The sequence below is a fragment of the Gorilla gorilla genome, chromosome 3 (genome assembly GCF_029281585.2).
Source record: "Gorilla gorilla gorilla isolate KB3781 chromosome 3, NHGRI_mGorGor1-v2.1_pri, whole genome shotgun sequence".
NCBI lineage: Eukaryota > Metazoa > Chordata > Mammalia > Primates > Hominidae > Gorilla > Gorilla gorilla.
In genome coordinates this window covers 121,418,588-121,437,404 of record NC_073227.2, presented here as the reverse complement: position 1 = coordinate 121,437,404, position 18,817 = coordinate 121,418,588, and the positions used below count along the sequence as shown (strand labels likewise).

General features: G+C 34.1%; 1 protein-coding gene across 3 annotated transcripts in view; it reads left to right on the top strand.

Annotated features, from left to right (window-relative positions):
- PPP3CA (protein phosphatase 3 catalytic subunit alpha) overlaps positions 1-18,817 on the top strand; it is a 324,214-nt gene that overhangs the window by 237,186 nt on the left and 68,211 nt on the right. For all 3 annotated transcript variants that reach the window (XM_055385444.2, XM_004040196.5, XM_004040195.5), the window contains exons 3-6: positions 1,619-1,743; positions 10,893-11,004; positions 12,103-12,248; positions 16,715-16,854. In XM_055385444.2, coding sequence (XP_055241419.1) covers positions 1,619-1,743; positions 10,893-11,004; positions 12,103-12,248; positions 16,715-16,854 — 523 coding nt within the window. The remainder of the gene's footprint in view (positions 1-1,618; positions 1,744-10,892; positions 11,005-12,102; positions 12,249-16,714; positions 16,855-18,817) is intronic.

The following is an 18,817-nucleotide window of genomic DNA, read 5'->3' as shown; positions in this document are numbered from 1 at the left end:
TTATTTGCTCAGCTCTAAGAATAAAAAAATTATTTATAAACTATGTTTTAAAACATATTTTCTCAAAAACGGAAGAATATGTTTCTGGTGTTTCTACTGTGTATCTCATGCTCAAGAGAGGGAAGAAGCTATATGATTGGAGTCTACCAAAGGGATGCATTAGTAGTTAAAGATCCTTGTTATTTACAGCCATTTTGTTAGTATTTAAGATTGCCAAGTGCAGACATTCTAAAATGGAATCCACCTGTACCTACTTCATGCTTATAGTGCTGTGGGTTCTTAGTAGCTAATTCTTGACAGTAAAGACAGGAATTTATAGCATGTAACATTTTTATTTCATTGTTTTATAATTATTTCATCATTGAACCCACTTGACTCTTTTTTTCTATGATCTTTTGTCAAGTAAGGAAATAAAATTTAAAACATTTTAATAACTTGCTTGTAATTGCAGGATATAATGTGTTAAGATCTACTTTTGGCCTCCTGATTTCTTATTCACGAATGCGTTCATTCTGTGTAACTCTTAGTGTTGCAGAAGCAGCCACATCATGTTCACCATTCAAGCACAAAATTTTTAAAATATTACACAATATATATACACATACACACATATATATTAGTATAAATATATAAAAATATCAAAGATACCATAATGTGGTGGCTGACAGGAAAAGCTTTGGATCAGGTGAATCTGAATTTAAGCCCTGGGTCATTTATTTTTAGGAGTGACCCTACCAAGCCACATAACCTCTCTAAGCTATATTATTTCATTATCTGTATAATAGAGATAAAAATATTATTTTTAGAGTTCTGAAAGTAGAAACGAAATAAGTATTAAATAAGTGAGTTTTTAAAAGAGACAAAATAGCTCTTCCAAGAAAGTTGGTTTAAAAGAGAAAGTGAGAATGTTAAGAAATACCAATTCCCAGTAATTTTTTTGTATTATGTTTCACAGCTTTTAATACTTGTAGTTTTTTTCACTTTAACATTTTGTAAAAATGCTCCTTTATAATTTGTTTAATTGGAGGTTTTGTTTTTTTTTTTGCCTTAGTGGTACGTAAACTAATGATGTGTCTTATAATGGATAACATTCTAGATTCAGTGAAATGCAGGTTTTATGATACATATCTACATTTCTTTCTCTTCAGGAGGCAGTAATGTGTAGTGGCCATGTATTCAGACCTCAGTTGTACATAGATTATGCCAAATTCCTGAACCATTCTTTGGTGTCATCTTTTACCTGCAAAATGAAAACATATCTCATGGCATTTTTAGGGTTACATTAAAAAATGTGTGTAAACATCCTGGCAGCATCTCATAAAGAATTTTTCAGTGCACAATGATAGCCGTTATTGTTATTATTCTCTTCTTTTTTTTTTTTTGTTTTTAGTTAATCTATATACTAGTGGACTCAGACATTAGAGCCAAGTTTGCCACTAATTAAATTTGGAAACGTGAGCAAAATACTTAGCTTTTCTGTCGTATTTCTTGTTCTGCAAAAGAATGTTTTGGCTCAGATAAACTTGAAATTAATTCTGGCTCTAAAATTTTGTGATTTTATTATTTAATTTAAAGTCCTAACATAATATGACCACAAAATGAATTTTGTTTCTTTCAGTTTGTGGGGACATTCATGGACAATTCTTTGATTTGATGAAGCTCTTTGAAGTCGGGGGATCTCCTGCCAACACTCGCTACCTCTTCTTAGGGGACTATGTTGACAGAGGGTACTTCAGTATCGAAGTAAGTCTACATCATGCTTCTTTGCTGTTCAGTTATGGATTAACAGTATCTCAAAAAAATAAAAGCAGTAAATGTTATTGCCTTATGGAAACCTCTAACAATGAAATTTAATTCACTTAATTCATAGGATATTACATATTATATTTTCAGTTGATTCCCATGTGTTTTTTGTTTGTTTGTTTTTGAGACGGAGTCTGGCTCTGTCGCGCAGGCTGGAGTGCAGTGGCGTGATCTCTGCTAGTGAGCAGAACCTCTGCCTTCTGGGTTCAAGCCATTTTCCTGCCTCAGCCTCCTGAGTAGCTGGGATTACACGCACCCACCACCATGCCCAGTTAATTTTTGTATTTTTAGTAGAGATGGAGTTTCACCATGTTGGCCAGGCTAATCCCAAACTCCTGACCTCAGATGATCCGCCCACCTCGGCCTCCCAGAGTGTTGGGATTACAGGCGTGAGCCACCATGCCCGGCGTGATTCCCATATTTTTTAATAGAGATGCCAAAAAATGGTAAATAGTAAGATTTTGCCTTTTGTACATTTTATATATTTGCAAATTTTAAAAAATTACGTTTTGCTTTACAATAAATAATTCCATTTTCCATTGAAAGAACTAATCAATGTTGATCAAATAAGCAGGAATGTATTTGCATGTTTATGCCTTATAATTGTGAGACAGTAACTTACCTTTGTAAATTGATAGCAAACTGCATGTGTCTCTGTCTGTAGTTGTGTATGTGTGAGTTCACTTACAGCTGCTATATTTTGTCTTTTTTGGCACCTGTCATCTAACTAGGGTAATTTGTCAAAGTCATTAATTAAAACAAAACAGATAACCTTTGAATAGAGGTTCTTCCACAGCCTCCCATCTGCATCTGCTTTAGGTAAGTAAAACTACATTCAAAATAAAGGCAGAGACCTTGTTTTATTCATATCTTTGTTCTTCTGGTCCTAACACGGTGTGTTAATAAATAATTTATTGAAAGAAATGGTTTGAAATTGAATAAGTTTTAAAGAATCAGACCTCATGTATAGTAGCTGACATGGGCTATCAAAAGAGATCATTAAAAAGGAAAATGATTATTCTTAATTAAAGAGAGAAATCAACATTATTGTCTCACACCAACATCATATATTCATAATAATCATAGAAAAACATTCTATATTTCAAAATTTTTATTACAGTGTTTTATTTGCTAAAGGGATATTTAAGGTTGAAAAGCATGTCATCCTTAAACAGCTTTTGTTTATACAATTATATCAGTTTTATTTTTCGGTTATTTAATTCACCTTTAGTCACTGACTACACGCAGACACAGAAAAGTTTATGTAGACATATATGTATTTCCGCCAACATAATAATACCGTCTGCATTTAAAGATCACAGATTTCTTAATTATTCCTGGTGATGATGACGGAAGAAGGAGTGGTGATGGTATATAAATCCCAAAAGAGAAGTTAAATTCTTGGTATTTCCTCCATTTGATAAACAAGTATGGTCAAGCATATAAAATGTATATGCACCATGAATAGGACTGTGAGGAATTTAAAGAAATGTAACATACATTCTTGCTCTCTAGAAACCTAAATCTACGTTGCAAAACAGAACCATAAAAATCTGTTTAGAATCAGAAGCCTGGAATATGTGATTATCCAGAGGTCAGTAATTTAAATGGATTATTAAAACCTTGTGATAAAGGAGATACAAAATAGTAAGTGTGATTGGATTAGAGAAAAGTGAAGGAATATTGAGAGCACACATGTTTTGGGAAGACTGAATCAAAGAACAAGTAAGTTTTAGCTGGGAAGGAAATTAAAGTGAGCAAAAGTACAGAGGAAGAAATTAGTGAACTCTGCTAACCTTGTTTTTTTGTTCTTGGGGCCAGCCTGACCAGCTTAACTGATGGAAAAGCAATTGAGTACTAATTTTGTAAGACCTTTATATCACATTAGGACTGGTGTCTGCCGGGATTAACAACAACAAAACAAAACCCCTACATAATGGTGGTTTGGACAAGATAGATATTTTTCTGTGTGTAAAAGCCCATAGACAGCAAGCCAAGACTGGTGTGGCACAGCGTGGTGCCAGGGCCTAGGCTCCATCTGCTTTCTTGCTCTGATTTTCATGGCCTCATTCCACAGACAAACTAGTAACCCAAGATGGCTACATCAGCTTCAACCATCATTTCTCCACATAATATTCAACAAGGAGGAAAGGGAGAAAGAGAAGGGTAAATCTTCTTGTTTAAGGATGTTTCCCAGAAATGGCCCAATTCCTTCAACTTGTATCCCTTGAGCCACAGTTTGCTGATATGGCCATAGGTGATTTCGTATGTGGCCAGGATTAAGGAAGACTGTGGTAGGCAATGAACAGCAATGGGAGGACAAGGATTTCTGCTCTTCTCCTTGAATTAGGGTTATATAGAATGTTTTCTTTCTTTCTTTCTGTTTCTTTCTTTCTTTCTTTTTCTTTCTTTCTTTCTCTCTTTCTCTCTTTCTCTCTTTTTAAATGAGACAGGGTCTCCCTCTGTCACCCAGGCTACAATGCAGTAGCACAGTCATAGCTCACTGTAGCTTCATTCTCTGCAGTGGCACAGTCATAGCTCACTGCAGCTTCAATCTACCTGTCTCAAGTGATCCTCCCGCCTCAGCCTCCCAAGTAGCTGGGACTACAGGCACACACCACCATGCCCAGTTAATTTTTATTTTTAGTAGAGACAGGGTCTTACGAAGTTTCCCAGGCTGGTCTCCATCTCCTTAGCTCCAGCAATTCTCCCACCCTGACCTCCCGAAGTGCTCAGATTACAAAGTGTGCAAACCTGTATTCTGTCCTGGGTTATGTAGAATCTAAGTGAATATTTTAAAAATTATTTTAGTAACTCTTAAATTCATCTTATTCATTTAACATTTGTAGCACTCCTAATAAAGTTTTTCAGGATGAATGAAATAGGCATCCTACTTTCCTTGAAGCTTGCATTCTAAGTGAGGAAATCCCAAGACTATCATGTTGGAGTGGTTTTTTTTGTCAGTCAAATGATGTTGTGCTACGTTGGAAATTTTTTTTATTATAACATTTGTGACTTTTCACAACTTCCTATCTTTCTAAAGGTAATCAAAGGCCACAACACTTGCTTATTAATTTTATAATAAAGTACGATACTACATCATGTGTGGCTTGAGTAACAGCTAGCATAGTTGGACTTTTCCTTCTTTGTGCCACCAACTCCATCTTTGGATAATATTCTTTAATCTTATTGTTCTTTATTTACCTTTGTGTTTTTTTGTTTTTTTTCTTGAAGAGTGCGGGCTTCTGAATCTCTGTCCTCAAACCACCTGAAATTTTCTAAACTTTTTCTAATTAGAGCATTTTAGAATTGTTTTTTTTTTAAGTAAAGATGTTGCCGGGTGTGGTGGCTCAGCCTGTAATCTCAGCACTTTCGGAGTCTGAGGCAAACAGATCACGAGGTCAAGAGATCCAGACCATCCTGGCCAACATAGTGAAACTCCATCTTTACTAAAAATACAAAAGTTAGCTGGGCATGGTGGCATGCGCCTGTAGTCCCAGCTACTCCGGAGGCTGAGGCAGGAGAATCGCTTGAACCCAGGAGGCAGAGGTTGCAGTGAGCCGATATCGTGCCACTGCACTCCAGCCTAGCGACAGAGCAAGACTCCATCTTAAAAAAAAAAAAAAAAAGAAAAAGGAAAAAAAAGAAAAAAAGATGTCAAGAAGCAGTTTACTAATTTGTTCCTCAGCAGATTTTTTTAAAGTCTACAATTAATCTAGATATTTGAACTATGAAATTTGCTATGTTTTGTTTAGTATGCTCCTTTTGAAATTCAAGCAAAGGATCAAACTGGATGTTGGTGACATATGAAGTGTAGGAATTATGGGGCATTTAAAAGTTCTAAGATGCATGTATTGGAGTCCTCATCTTCAAAAACAGCTCTTTAATTAAACTTCAAGAGTCTGAGACTACAACCCAGGGACTTGCCACATACATACAAAAATGACAAAATGACTCATATGTGAAATGTTCCATTTTGATTAGACTGTGACCTTTGAGAGGCTTTGGAATGGCTCATTGATATCGTATGTAAAATAGCATGGACATTTATATAAAATGTACCTTCTGAAAATACTTTAAGGATTTTTTATTGTGGATTAAGGAAACTGACATTGTTAGCATGTTGTAAATGCTGTTGTTTCAATGGTTTGAATGACCTCATTTATTCTTGACAGTTTTGGAAGGAACATGTAAATACGTTCCTTTTATGAGTGCAGGAACTGAGGCTCGGGGGTCACACGTGGTAAATGGCAGTGCTGGGATTCAAAGCCTGTGTTCTTCTACTAACCCCAGGCCTTCGCCATAGTATATTCATTACATGTACCACAAAGCACCACGAAAAAAAAAATCAGTAATGCAGAAACTGGTACACACTATTATATTCACCCATGCATGAACAAACGTACACACAGCCTTCTCCCTATCTATATAATCTGAAGATCAAAGCATTAGATATACAATGTTCCCTGTGAGTATGATACTGTTGTTTTAAGAAAAATCCTAAAATAAGAGCTCAGTTTTCCAGCGTGTATTATCCTAACAGGCTTCAAAAGGATCTCAATTCATCTCAATAATTCAGGGCTCCACTGCAGGTATTCTCCTTTGGCTATCCTCTGGGCAAAGGGGAGCACTTCAGTTTAATTTTTACCAAGTCAGCTTTGAAGGATAATTTCAGATTTCAAACAGTCTCTGCTGGGTATATTTATAAGCACTAGGTAATGTGCTCTGGGCAGTACATAGAGCTCATTTTATGCATTACCCCCACCCCAGTCTTCTCCTTTGCCAAAATTAGAAATCATTTCCCACAAAGTTAGCCCAAATAAGACAAGCAAGCTTTTGAGTAGTGATGAAAGAGGTAATTTTGTTTTGAGTAATAATTTGTCTTACACCAAATACTGCTCTTGCCGATGATTGCATTACAGTACCTAAACTCTTTGATCAAGCACATGTGTATATATAGGTCTGTGGCTGAGTGTGTTTCTCTGAGAACACAAGGAAAAACTTAGAATTGCAAACAGAGGCATGCACAGCTGTTTCCTTCTATTCACTTCCTCAAACTCCCTTTCTAGCCGTTTTGCACTACACTGCCTTGAGCTGGCTTCTCAACTTAGATCCAGATCTCAACTCCAGGCCTCAAGCAAGTTTAAGTGTGAAGAGGTGTTGTGTTTATTAGCTGTGAATTCGTAGACCAGAATGAACCACAGCAAACCAGACAATGTTCCATGCTTCTGCCTGAGAATAACAAGCAAGTGGCACAACAAGAGATGTTAGGTGACAGAGTAATGCCACAGACATGAGGAAGAAATTGCCTGGCTGTCTCCCTGTAGCCAGTCGTCTATATAGTGCATTGCTCTTCCACTGCTGCCTGTCTACATGCTTGTCAGACCAGGCAAGTGATGTCTTAGAGGAGCTACATTTGATATTTCAGGAGTTTGGATCTTTTCCCAACTGATGCAAATCCTTTACTTAGTTTTCTGATGATCGAGAGGCAGCACTTTTGATTGGAATGTTTCACAGTACGAGTAGTTACTTTAAAGAGCTGGTTAATATGTACCTAAAGCTGTCCATTTTCTTTTTTACTTCCTTGCTTCCTCTTTTACATCCTTCTTTACTTCTCTATGCAATTTTCAAGACTACTTATCATTAAAAGCATAAATTACAAAGTAAATCATTGCACTATTATTATCAGTGAACCAATTAACGAAGAAAATTATATTCTTAGTGCTGCTTCATTGGGGAAGATATGAGAAAATTAAACAGGAGAAAGCTATGTCTGTGGCAAAAAATTAATTTTAAAAATAGAGGATGCTCCATCTTTCATATTGAGTAACCTAAACTAACCTTAAAGTGTAAATATTTGTTTAATTAAGAGTCAGAATAGAAAGACAATAGGGGTCCAGTTGAAGTGATTAGCGCACCTCATTTACATCTCACCATGCAGAAAAGGCCAGTGTAACACAGCCCTTTGTTTCTACCTTAACCAATTAATTCACTGAAAATTTGATTCAAATTAGCCATCTGATACCACATAGACAAAAATAAACAATTAACTAATTGTATTTCATTGCTTTCATTGATTGTGATTTTTTTTTACAAGAGACTTCCCTTTTTTAAAAAACTATCAGGTTATGATTTGCTGAAGATCTTCAGTTCTTCAGAATGTTAGAGCTTTAGATGGTAAAATAGTTGCCGGCAAGACAGTGTTGTACTTGGCAGCTCTCTCCCACCAGATGTTGAGGGAGAATGCTGGCAGGGCTCCACCTCCAGTCCACCCTTGCCCTTTCATTTACCATGCCACTTCTTCCATATTGGCTGCATTTGTGGTTTTAGTCAATGTTTGGGAAGATATTTTATTCTTGTCACAGGGGAGAAGGAAATAAAATGTGAAAAGAAGACTTATTTTTAGGGTATTTTGAGCTAAGAATTTAGAAATTGAGTTATATTCTCTCTCTCTCTCTCTCTCTCTCTCTCTGTCTCTCTCTCTCTGCCTTCTATTTCTCATTCTGTCTCCCTGTTTCTCTCCCCTCCCTCTCTCCCTCCCTTCCTCCCTCCCTTCCTTCCTTTCTCTGCCTCCCTCCCTCCTTTCTTTCCTTCTTCATTTACAGAAAAGGAACTAATATTTCCTCAACTCCTGTCATATACTAGGTACTTTACATCCATTAAATAATCAGGGATATTACATGTATGTTGCATCATTTAAAAGATGTAAATAGATAGGATAGAAATATTTAGCATCATGCATTTATATATCCCACTTTGAGGTTTCAGTTATGAAAGAACTATGGTAATTAAGACTGGATGGGATAAAGCCACATGCTAATGTCAGAAAAAGGTCTTTAATAGATAGCAAAAAAAGAAAATGTGGGTCCTAGAATGTGATTCCTCTAGTGGTATTTGAGTGGGGTTACAAAGTTCCAGTTTAGATTTTAATTGGAGAAGTAGAACTTTGCCTTAAAAAAAATTGTTACAGGCAAAACTAATCTAAAGAAGTCAGAATTATAATGACATTTCCAAAAGAATATTGACTAGGAGGAGGCTGAAAGGAGCCATCTGAATGCTGAAATGTAACTGGATCTGGGTAGTGGTTTCATGGGATTTGTGTAAAAATTAATTAATCTGTGATTTGAGTTATGGACGTTTCACTGGATATATTATACTTTTCTTAAAGAAAAAAAAAACTTTAAAAAAGTAGCCTAAGTGCCTTCAGAACATGTATTCTCTCCCCCAGCATATAAATGAAATATATTCAAAATAGCAATTTCAACATGCAAATGTATTTTTAAAGGCGTTTTCATATCCATTCATATTCCAAACTAGACATCCTAAATTAACGACCAATTTGGAAAAATACATATATTACTTTCAGATTAAGGTACAGCCTTAGACATTTTAAATTGGGGACAGTCCTCCCATTGACATTAATAATAGTTTATGAATATCTTCCCTGAAATGTGAGATAAGCTTGAGTAATACAAACTCTTTTTATTGAAACATGTAAGTACAGCTATAAAACCTGATCTGTAGCAGAGACTCATTAAGCTACCGGACTACTCACTGAGGTAACAGGAAACTTTACATACGTCAACAGATCATGATGCTTTAAGGATCGCTTGTACAGGCCATTTGGTCAACTTTTCAGACGTATTAATATCATTAGTCACATGAACTTTACCTAATAACTATAATCAGAAAGTGGTAATTAGAAACTTAAAGTAACATATATAATTTAATGTCAACCTATTGTTTATTTCAATCATAATTACATAGAGATAATATCTTGCTTGAACAACAAAATAATAAACATTTGTTCTGATAATTAGTATTTTCTCCAAAACTTGTGCTGTATAGTCAAACATAATTAGTTCTCACTCATTTCATAAATTATCATATAAGCTAAGAGAGATGATTACTGTTTACAAGTAGTACTACAAATAAATTGTCAGCAGCTTTTCCCTACAGATATTATCCAGGATATCTACTGTATTGGAAAGCCAATTATTAATGTATAAATCTCATTGATTTTGATTTCAGATTTTAGTAACCAGAATTAGACTTGTCTCAATATTTTTGTAGTTTTTATATCTTCTTAGCTTCACTTTGGGAATACAGGTTTTACGAGGATAAAAGGGCATACTTGTTTTTCAAAGCCTGATTTTCTGTTCCCTATGGATTCTTAACAAATGTCAGTTGACGATAACAAATTACTGATGTTAATACTTGAATATTCCAGTTGACTTAATGCTCATTCCAGGAAGGCTGTGTCAAATGTAGATGTATCCCCAACTTGGTGAATGCATAATTGACCATCATTTTTACAGACTGCAATGCCCAAGTAACTAAGTTGAGAATTTTAAGGTATATCAAATGTATCCTGTAGCTTTTAGTACAATATGATTAATGATTAATAAGTAAAATAAAGTCACTTCTCTTTATAAAGCTAATTATTTTTAAAAATCAGGTAACAGAAATGGAAAAATTGGAAAGATAAAGTACGACAAAATGAGGAGGCAAAGCATTGACAAGCTCAGCCTAACTTGAACTGCGTCTCTATTTTCTATTACTTTTCCCCATCTCTAGCTCCCTGCCTTCTTCTCTCCCAACATCTTGTCTTTTCTATCAGTGTCTTTGGTATATAAATCTGAAGTTTTTGATTTATGTATCTATTTAATTAAATTGAAGGTCAGGGAATCTCACTACACATAGCAGTATTTCTTCTCATCTTTTTAAACCAGTATATTTTTATTTCTAGTATATTTTAGTTAAGTTTCTTCCCTTCCATTTTTTTTAAACTCCCACTCTCCTCAGGTCACATAATTCTCCTTCTGTTGACCATACGTAATCCATCATTTTCTTGTGGTATATGATCCTCAGTGCGTGTATGTATGTTTTAGGTGTAGATGGACCTTGGCTTTTTACCAAAGTAATGTTTCCTATTTGATTGTCAATATCTTCTCTACTAAGTTCCAGCCTTTTGGGGGACTTTTGGTCATGGTAATACATTTTATTCATGTCTTTATGATATGTGAGCAATGAAATGCATAAGTATTAAGGAAAAATATTTATTTTTATATTATTTTTATTTTTCTCAGTGTGTGCTGTATTTGTGGGCCTTGAAAATTCTCTACCCCAAAACACTGTTTTTACTTCGTGGAAATCATGAATGTAGACATCTAACAGAGTATTTCACATTTAAACAAGAATGTAAGTATACTTCACCCTCCTTCCTTTAACACTATATGTGCTAAAAAGTAATTTTAATAAATAATAAGATACATACAATATAATCTATTGCCTAAAGTCAAAGACTTAAAGTGACACTCTTTCATATTATCCTATATTTCTTTCTAAGCATGGACATTTATGAGAATTCAGAAGTTCTTTTTAAATTAGAACTTCTTTATAAAGTGATTGAAGAATTTGAATTAAGATTTGATATAATTTATCCTAAGAAACAAGTGATTTAGGGATACTACTGTTTGGAACAATAATTCTACTCATTAATCTCACATTACTCAAAAAACGCAAATGGAGGGCAAATTCAACCCTATGCCTCTGTTTTGGACCCAATAAATGAATACTAGCTTCTAGTGAATCTTATAAAACTGAAGATGATGTCATTCTTTAGACATAGACACTAGGAGTGTGGAGTGCTTTTTTCAATTTCTTTTTCCTCCTTACAATTTTTCTTATTATTCACTGAATCTTACAAAGGTATAAAACCTTACATTTTTGTTTTATATATAAATACAGTTAAATGGAAGAGCAGGGAATCTCTCTATACATATCAATATTTTTCTCTTTCATTTAGTCCTATATTCAATGGAGCATAAAGACTTCTCCTCTTAAAACATTAGATATAAGTCATGGGAAAAGCAATGTGCAGTAAGATAGAAACAGCTTTAGGAAATGTCTTGCCATCTGCTTTTCTACAAAATCATTAAGGAATATCAAGCAGCTTTATGGCTGTTTTCCTATTGGTCTTCCAGTTGTTCATGTACATTTTTTTGGTGAGACATCTGCAGATAAATAGCCAGAATGTATATAAAAATTCTCTTGCTATACAAAAAGTTATGACAATTATAAAGTATGAATTAATGAATGACAAAAACAGGAAATACTAGATATAAAAGATTAATATGTTACTTTCAGAAAATCTTAATTATGTTTTGGAATTTTGCAGTACGTGCCTTTATGTTAGTAATACAGTCCTAGCAAGAAAACTTCTCAAAAAACCAAAACTATTTCAGTGAAATGATCCTGCCTATAAATCATAAGTATTCTTTTAATCACTTCTAAAAGGTAAAATAAAGTATTCAGAACGCGTATATGATGCCTGTATGGATGCCTTTGACTGCCTTCCCCTGGCTGCCCTGATGAACCAACAGTTCCTGTGTGTACATGGTGGTTTGTCTCCAGAGATTAACACTTTAGATGATATCAGAAAAGTAAGTTTTGTTATTTTCCAAGTCTAATCATTTTGTGCGCTACAGTAATAAATAGAAGACATTAATTACCCTGCCTTTATCACTGACTTTATCCTTTTGAGTTCAAATAATTTAAAGTGGTCATGAATCTCTCCTTTGTGTTAAATTTTTATCTAGAAAGAGAGATATGTTTATACTTGGAAGAATTTTTATCTCTACAACCTCAGGGTTGGTCTTACCATCTGACATGTGTCTTTGGAAATATAAAATATTTGACCTCTAAAAAAAATATGCCTTATCATTTCCATTTGGCTTTTTTCAAACAATCCGTTGTATATTCATGATGTGTTATGCTAGAAATGTTGCTTTGCCCTTGGGAAAATATCATAACATAACCATTAAACTGTGCTCATTTTATGGTTTTTTAAAAATCTATTTGTTACAACTTGAGACTTTTAAGTAGCAATCTTACAAGGACAATGATAATATTTTATTAATTTTACTGAGTGGCTGAGTGAAAAACTGGACTTTTTAAGAAGTATTTGTAAGAAGTTTTTAAGAAGTACTCCAGTTTAGCATTGGCTATTAACAGTTGTTTAAACCAGCAAAAAGATGAGTTACATTGAATGTGGAAGTGGATTGTGTCTCTTTCTTGAGTAAATCTAGTAACATGGGATAGTTTTATGTAGTACAATAGATAGACAATCTTTTATTTCTTTGGTTATGTTTCTAACTCTGATTGCAACGATGTAAGGTAAAAGATAGAGAGTAATAAAAAAATCGCAGTGTATTTTTCTTGGTGCCAAAATCGGACCAAAGAGAGAAAGTGATGTAAATGTTTTCTTAGGTCATTTTAAAATAATATTACTTGGAATTATTTTAAAGTATGATAATTTCTTCACATTAATATTTATAACATATGTTATTGAAAATTTGTGCCCACCATTAAGCTTTCTATCTAGGAAATCTAAGCCAAATTTTTTCTGGAGGAATTATAAACAGTTGAAAACTGTATTTATCTTCTTTCCTCTACTTTTAGAGACCTAAGAAAATACGCTTGTACTTATCCCATAGAACAGAGGGGTGAAAATAATTCTAACCTTTTATTATTATTCTCACCAGTAATTTTAGCAAGAATAAATTGGTCACATTGTTCTAAATTACTGTATTTGAACTATAAAGATTGGAATTTTGCTGAGATTTCTTCTAAAGATACATACTACTCAGTATATATTTAAGCCTAATGTATGATAGGTAGACTTTGGCTTCAAATAAGTGATACACTAATCTCAAGGTGTACAGAATTTATTTCTTAAGTTATAGGTTCACTTAAGAATAACCATGGGCACAGTTCAAATTCTAGATCTTGCTTATCATTAGGGGCATTCATACGAAGACTCCCTTGGTGTCACTTGTTTGATTGATTGCCATTTAATTGTTTTTTTTTCCATTTCTTCTGAGTTTGGAAACTTGATTGCTAAGTCTGAGAAGTCTATATGATGAACATTTGCAAGTTAATTCTATCAGCTGCCATAAGTTATTAAATTAGTAAACAGTGTTTTCCCATTGTGTTCAGTGGAGAAGGAAAGCAAATATTTTATCTATTCATGTATCCATGTATCATATTAACCTGATAACCACTTATTGAAATAGGTTTGGAAAATGAAAAAGGTCAAATTACAAATAAGTATAGTAGTTTCTGTTAGCAAATGATGGGCATGAAAGACATGCATTTATGTTTTATTCTCTTGCCTTGATCAAATTTCATGGCCTTGGATGGAAGATGAGAAACTTACTAAGTGTCCTCCTTCAAAGGGGGATTAGTGAAAACTTCCATCAAAATAGTGTTTTCATTATTTGAACAAAACTGATACACTGAATAGAGTTCTGTACTGTAGAGAATAAATAGAAAGGATAAGGCTATTTTACTATTTTGTTTAAGACGCAATCACCAGCAAAAAGGTTGTAAACCTCTACTACAAAATGAATAACCATTTTCATATAGCTCTCATTTGTAGTGTTTCTTTAATACTTTTGTTAATGAAACTCATGGTTTTGAGGAAATACTTTAGTAAATTATGAATGTATTTGCATACCATAAGTCTCTACTACCATGAACTCAATATTCTTTTAAAGTTCATTAGTTTTTAGAGAAAAATTATTTTCAGGTAAAATAAAACATTCAAGTTCTTCCTATCATTGAGGTTCAAGTGTTCAAGTATAAAAATAATGTGTTTACTTTCCTATTGGAAAGAAAATGCATGCTTTTTATTTTAAAATTCAAGCGAAAGCACAATAAATAAACCTTGTTTCCTGCTCTGTGTCTTTGTGTCCATTTTTGCAAGACACTATTTCACACTTCTATAGAGCATAGAGCATTGGTCTTTGCTCTATATTTAAAGTACAGTAGAGATGTGATGCTGGTTCAGTATAAAATTGTTTCTTTCTGGGCCAAGCGTGGTGCCTCATGCCTGTAATCCCAGCACTTTGGGAGGCCGAGGCAAGTGGATCATAAGGTCAGGAGTTCGAGACCGGCTTGACCAACATGTTGAAACCCCATCTCTACTGAAAATACAAAAATTAGCCAGGCATGGTGGTGCGCGCCTGTAATCCCAGCTACTCAGGAGTCTGAGGCAGGAGAATTTCTTGAACCCGGGAGGTGGAGGTTGCTGTGAGCCGAGAACGTGCCACTGCACTCTAGCCTGAGTGACAGAGGGAGACTCCGTCTCAAAAACAGAAATGTTTCTTTCTGCATGAATGTAACTAGCTCATTCTGTAATCTGATGGATTTTTTTTAAGTAAATAAACTTCACATCATAAATTAAGTAGATTTTTTAAAATGTCACCTAATATCCCTAGGAGTTACTTCCCAGGATATTTTAGATATTATATTCAATTTTCATACATATCATTAAGCTCTGCACATGGCCAGAAAATGATTTTTAAGTTTTTATCTTGCCATATATCAATTCAAGTTTTTTTGTATTTGTTTATTTTTACTGTCAATTATATTAACTTTTAGAATGCACTGTATACTTTTTCCAGAATAAATGTTATATTCTGGTAGCTTTGCAGACCTTTAGTTGGGGATTCATATTAATCAGAAACTTTCCCCTCCTCTACTGTCCTACCCTTAATAAGTTCTTATTTTTCAGAAAGAAGTTCTGTATTTTTAGGGACAAGTATTATTTTTCTTGAATGTATTGTTCCAAAAGCATAAATTATTTAAATCTCTTAAACAAGTTTAAGTTTGCAATGAATATTTTGTGGCTAACATAATGGTTGAAATGTAGTCTTGTTTTATTGAAGTTTTTCATTGGGTATTGAAAACGTAAAATATTGCCTCATTCTCTATAGATACTAATAAAAAGTAGTGTGCAACAAAACCATTACTTACATCTTGTATGTCCCAGAAAAAAAAAATAGACAATTTTATTAGTTGTGAGCAAAATATGTTCACTTGTCTTCATTGGATTTTTTAAAAATATCAATATGAAGAATATCAATTCTTAATAGATTTTCAAAGCTATTGCATGCTTTTATTCAAGAACCTTTATAATATCTGCTGATTCACCAAAGATCCTTTAATTGCAGTTAAATCAGGATAAACTAAAGTGTTTAAAATTGATCGTGATATGTTATTTCCAGTGATTATATTTCTAATATGCCTTCTAAATGCACCTTTTAAAATTGAAATGTGACTTCACTAAACATTTATAGCTGGAAAATTGATTTCATATGAAGGCTTCAGGTAAAATTATAAAGCTTAGAACTGTGAACTGAAGAATGACCCGCTAAAGTTGAGTTTATTTTACTGCTTATCATTACTCATATTTGTACCCACTAAGATCAACTACAGGAGGCTTGTAGTTTATCATTAGAAACCTAGATAGCCCATAATGAAGTAGTATCCAAAATATCATATAGCAAGTGGCTACTTTTAAAGTAAAAGCCATCTTTTCTCAAAGTCATGTTCTTAAATATAAAAAAAAACATAAGCATGAAAACTAGGAGTTGTTTTCCATCCAAACTTCTAAATCACAGTTTAATAGAGGCAGTAATAGGAATTTTCCCAAAGAAAGTAATTCTCAATAAATTGAAACAGGGGTAGAGTCATAATAACTGGTCATGACAAAAACATTTGGATAGATAAAGTAAGTAAGGAGAGAAGGACAAAATGTAGAATAGGAGAAACGAGAAACTGAAATCTAGAGATAATAGAGGCAAGAGGGAGGTAAAGGGTTAGATGAAGATAGATACTAAATGATCTCATCAGAAGGAAGCTGGAAAGAAAATTGGAGAGAGATGAAGGATAGGAAAATGAGTAGGAAGAAGGACAGGAAGAGAGAGAGAGGTAGAGGACATTTCACCCTGAACTGTAGCTGGGGAGAAGAGGATGGGTTCTGCACAGTGCTTGTTTCTTGTATTGTCAGAATTCTAAGTTTCCAAAGATTAGTATTTTGCTCTCTGTCTTCTATTTTTCTTAGTTAGACCGATTCAAAGAACCACCTGCATATGGACCTATGTGTGATATCCTGTGGTCAGACCCCCTGGAAGATTTTGGAAATGAGAAGACTCAGGAACATTTCACTCACAACACAGTCAGGGGGTGTTCATACTTCTACAGGTAAGAATAGAGAACTTGCTCTCTGGAACACGTTTGCATCATAATGCTAGGATTTATCAGTCCATGTGTTTGATTTATTTATAGTGTTTGTATTACTTCTTTTATATAAATGAAAGGCTCACTAGCATTTATAAAATGAAAATATAAATAAATGAATGTGAGTAAATAAATGTGAAATAGATATGTATACATATACAGGTGTACCTTGGGGATGTTAAAGGTTTGATTCTAGACCACCACAATAAAGCAAATATTGCAATAAAGCAAGTCATTATTTTTTTGGTTTCCCAGTGCATATAGAAGTTATGTTTACACTATACTGTAGTCTATTAAGTGTACAATAGCATTGTATCTAAAAAAAAAAACAAACAAATGTACATACCTTAATCAGAAAATACTTCATTGCTAAACAATGCTCATGATCATCTGAGCCTTCAGCTAGTCATAATCTTTTTGCTGGTGGAGGATCTTGCCTCGATGTTGATGGTTACTGACTAATCAGGGTGGTAGTTTCTTTCTCAAAAGAAGACATTTATGTGGCCAAAAAACAATGAAAAAATGCTCATCATCACTGGTCATTAGAGAAATGCAAATCAAAACCACAATAAGATACCATCTCATGCCAATTAGAATGGCGATCATTAAAAAGTCAGGAAACGGATGCTGGAGAGGATGTGGAGAGATAGGAACGCTTTTACACTGTTGGTGGGAGTGTAAATTAGTTCAACCATTGTGGAAGACAGTGTGGCGATTGCTCAAGGATCTAGAACCAGAAATACCATTTGACCCAGCAATCCCATTACTGAGTATATACCCAAAGGATTATATATCATTCTACTATAAAGACACATGTATATGCATGTTTATTGCAGCACTATTTACAATAGCAAAGACTTGGAACCAACCCAAATGCTCATCAATGATAGACTGGAGAAAGAAAATGTGGTACATATACACCATGGAATACTATGCAGCCATAAAAAAGGATGTGTTCATGTTCTTTGCAGGGACATGGATGAAGCTGGAATCCATAAGAACTATTATTTTTGACCCAATGCAACAAAGTATCACAAGAACAGAAAACCAAACACCTCATGTTCTCACTCATAAGTGGGAGTTGAACAAAGAGAACATATGGGCACAGGGAGGGGGAACATCACACACCAGGGCCTGTCAGGGGGTGGGGGGCTAGGGGAAGGATATTATTAGTATAAATATCTAATGTAGATGACGGGTTGATGGGTGCAACAAACCGCCAGGGCACATGTATACCTATGTAACAAACCTGCACATTCTGCACATGTACTCCAGAACTTAAAAAAATACTCCAGTATTAAAAAAAAAAAAACTGTACCAAAAAAATCCAACACCAGCCTTGATTGTTTTAATTCAATTATGTTATCACATTTAAAAGTTTTACCAGTTTCTGTAACTCAGATCAGAAAAACAACTTTACATTCGTTAAATCAATCATTTAATTCCTTCTTACATTTGTTTATCAGGCTTCCTGGATAAATTAAAATAAGCAGCTTTACAGTATATAGGAACCATAGTATATTTATTTTTAGGACTTTGACAAGCCAAGTTGAAAATATTTTTATAATAATTTTTACATTTTACAAATCGCTAGAGATTTACCCATTACATGACATTTTATAACACTTCAGAAAGGAATCTGCAACACGATTAGGTTTCTGCATGACCTCACTGTCTTCCTAACGTGTCACCTCAGTTTTATCCTCCCAGATGTAATCATCCTCAGTTTCACTAAAGTCTCTTATCATTATACATACAGCTTATGTGAAAATTGCGAGAGTGAAAGAGAAAAGAGGTTATGAAGAAGTTGAGAATTTTTAATTTTAGAATACTTACTCCTCCTCTTCTCCTCCTTCCTCCTCCTCCTCTTCTTCTTCTTCATTATTATTATTATTATTATTATTATTATTAGATACTTAAAAACTTA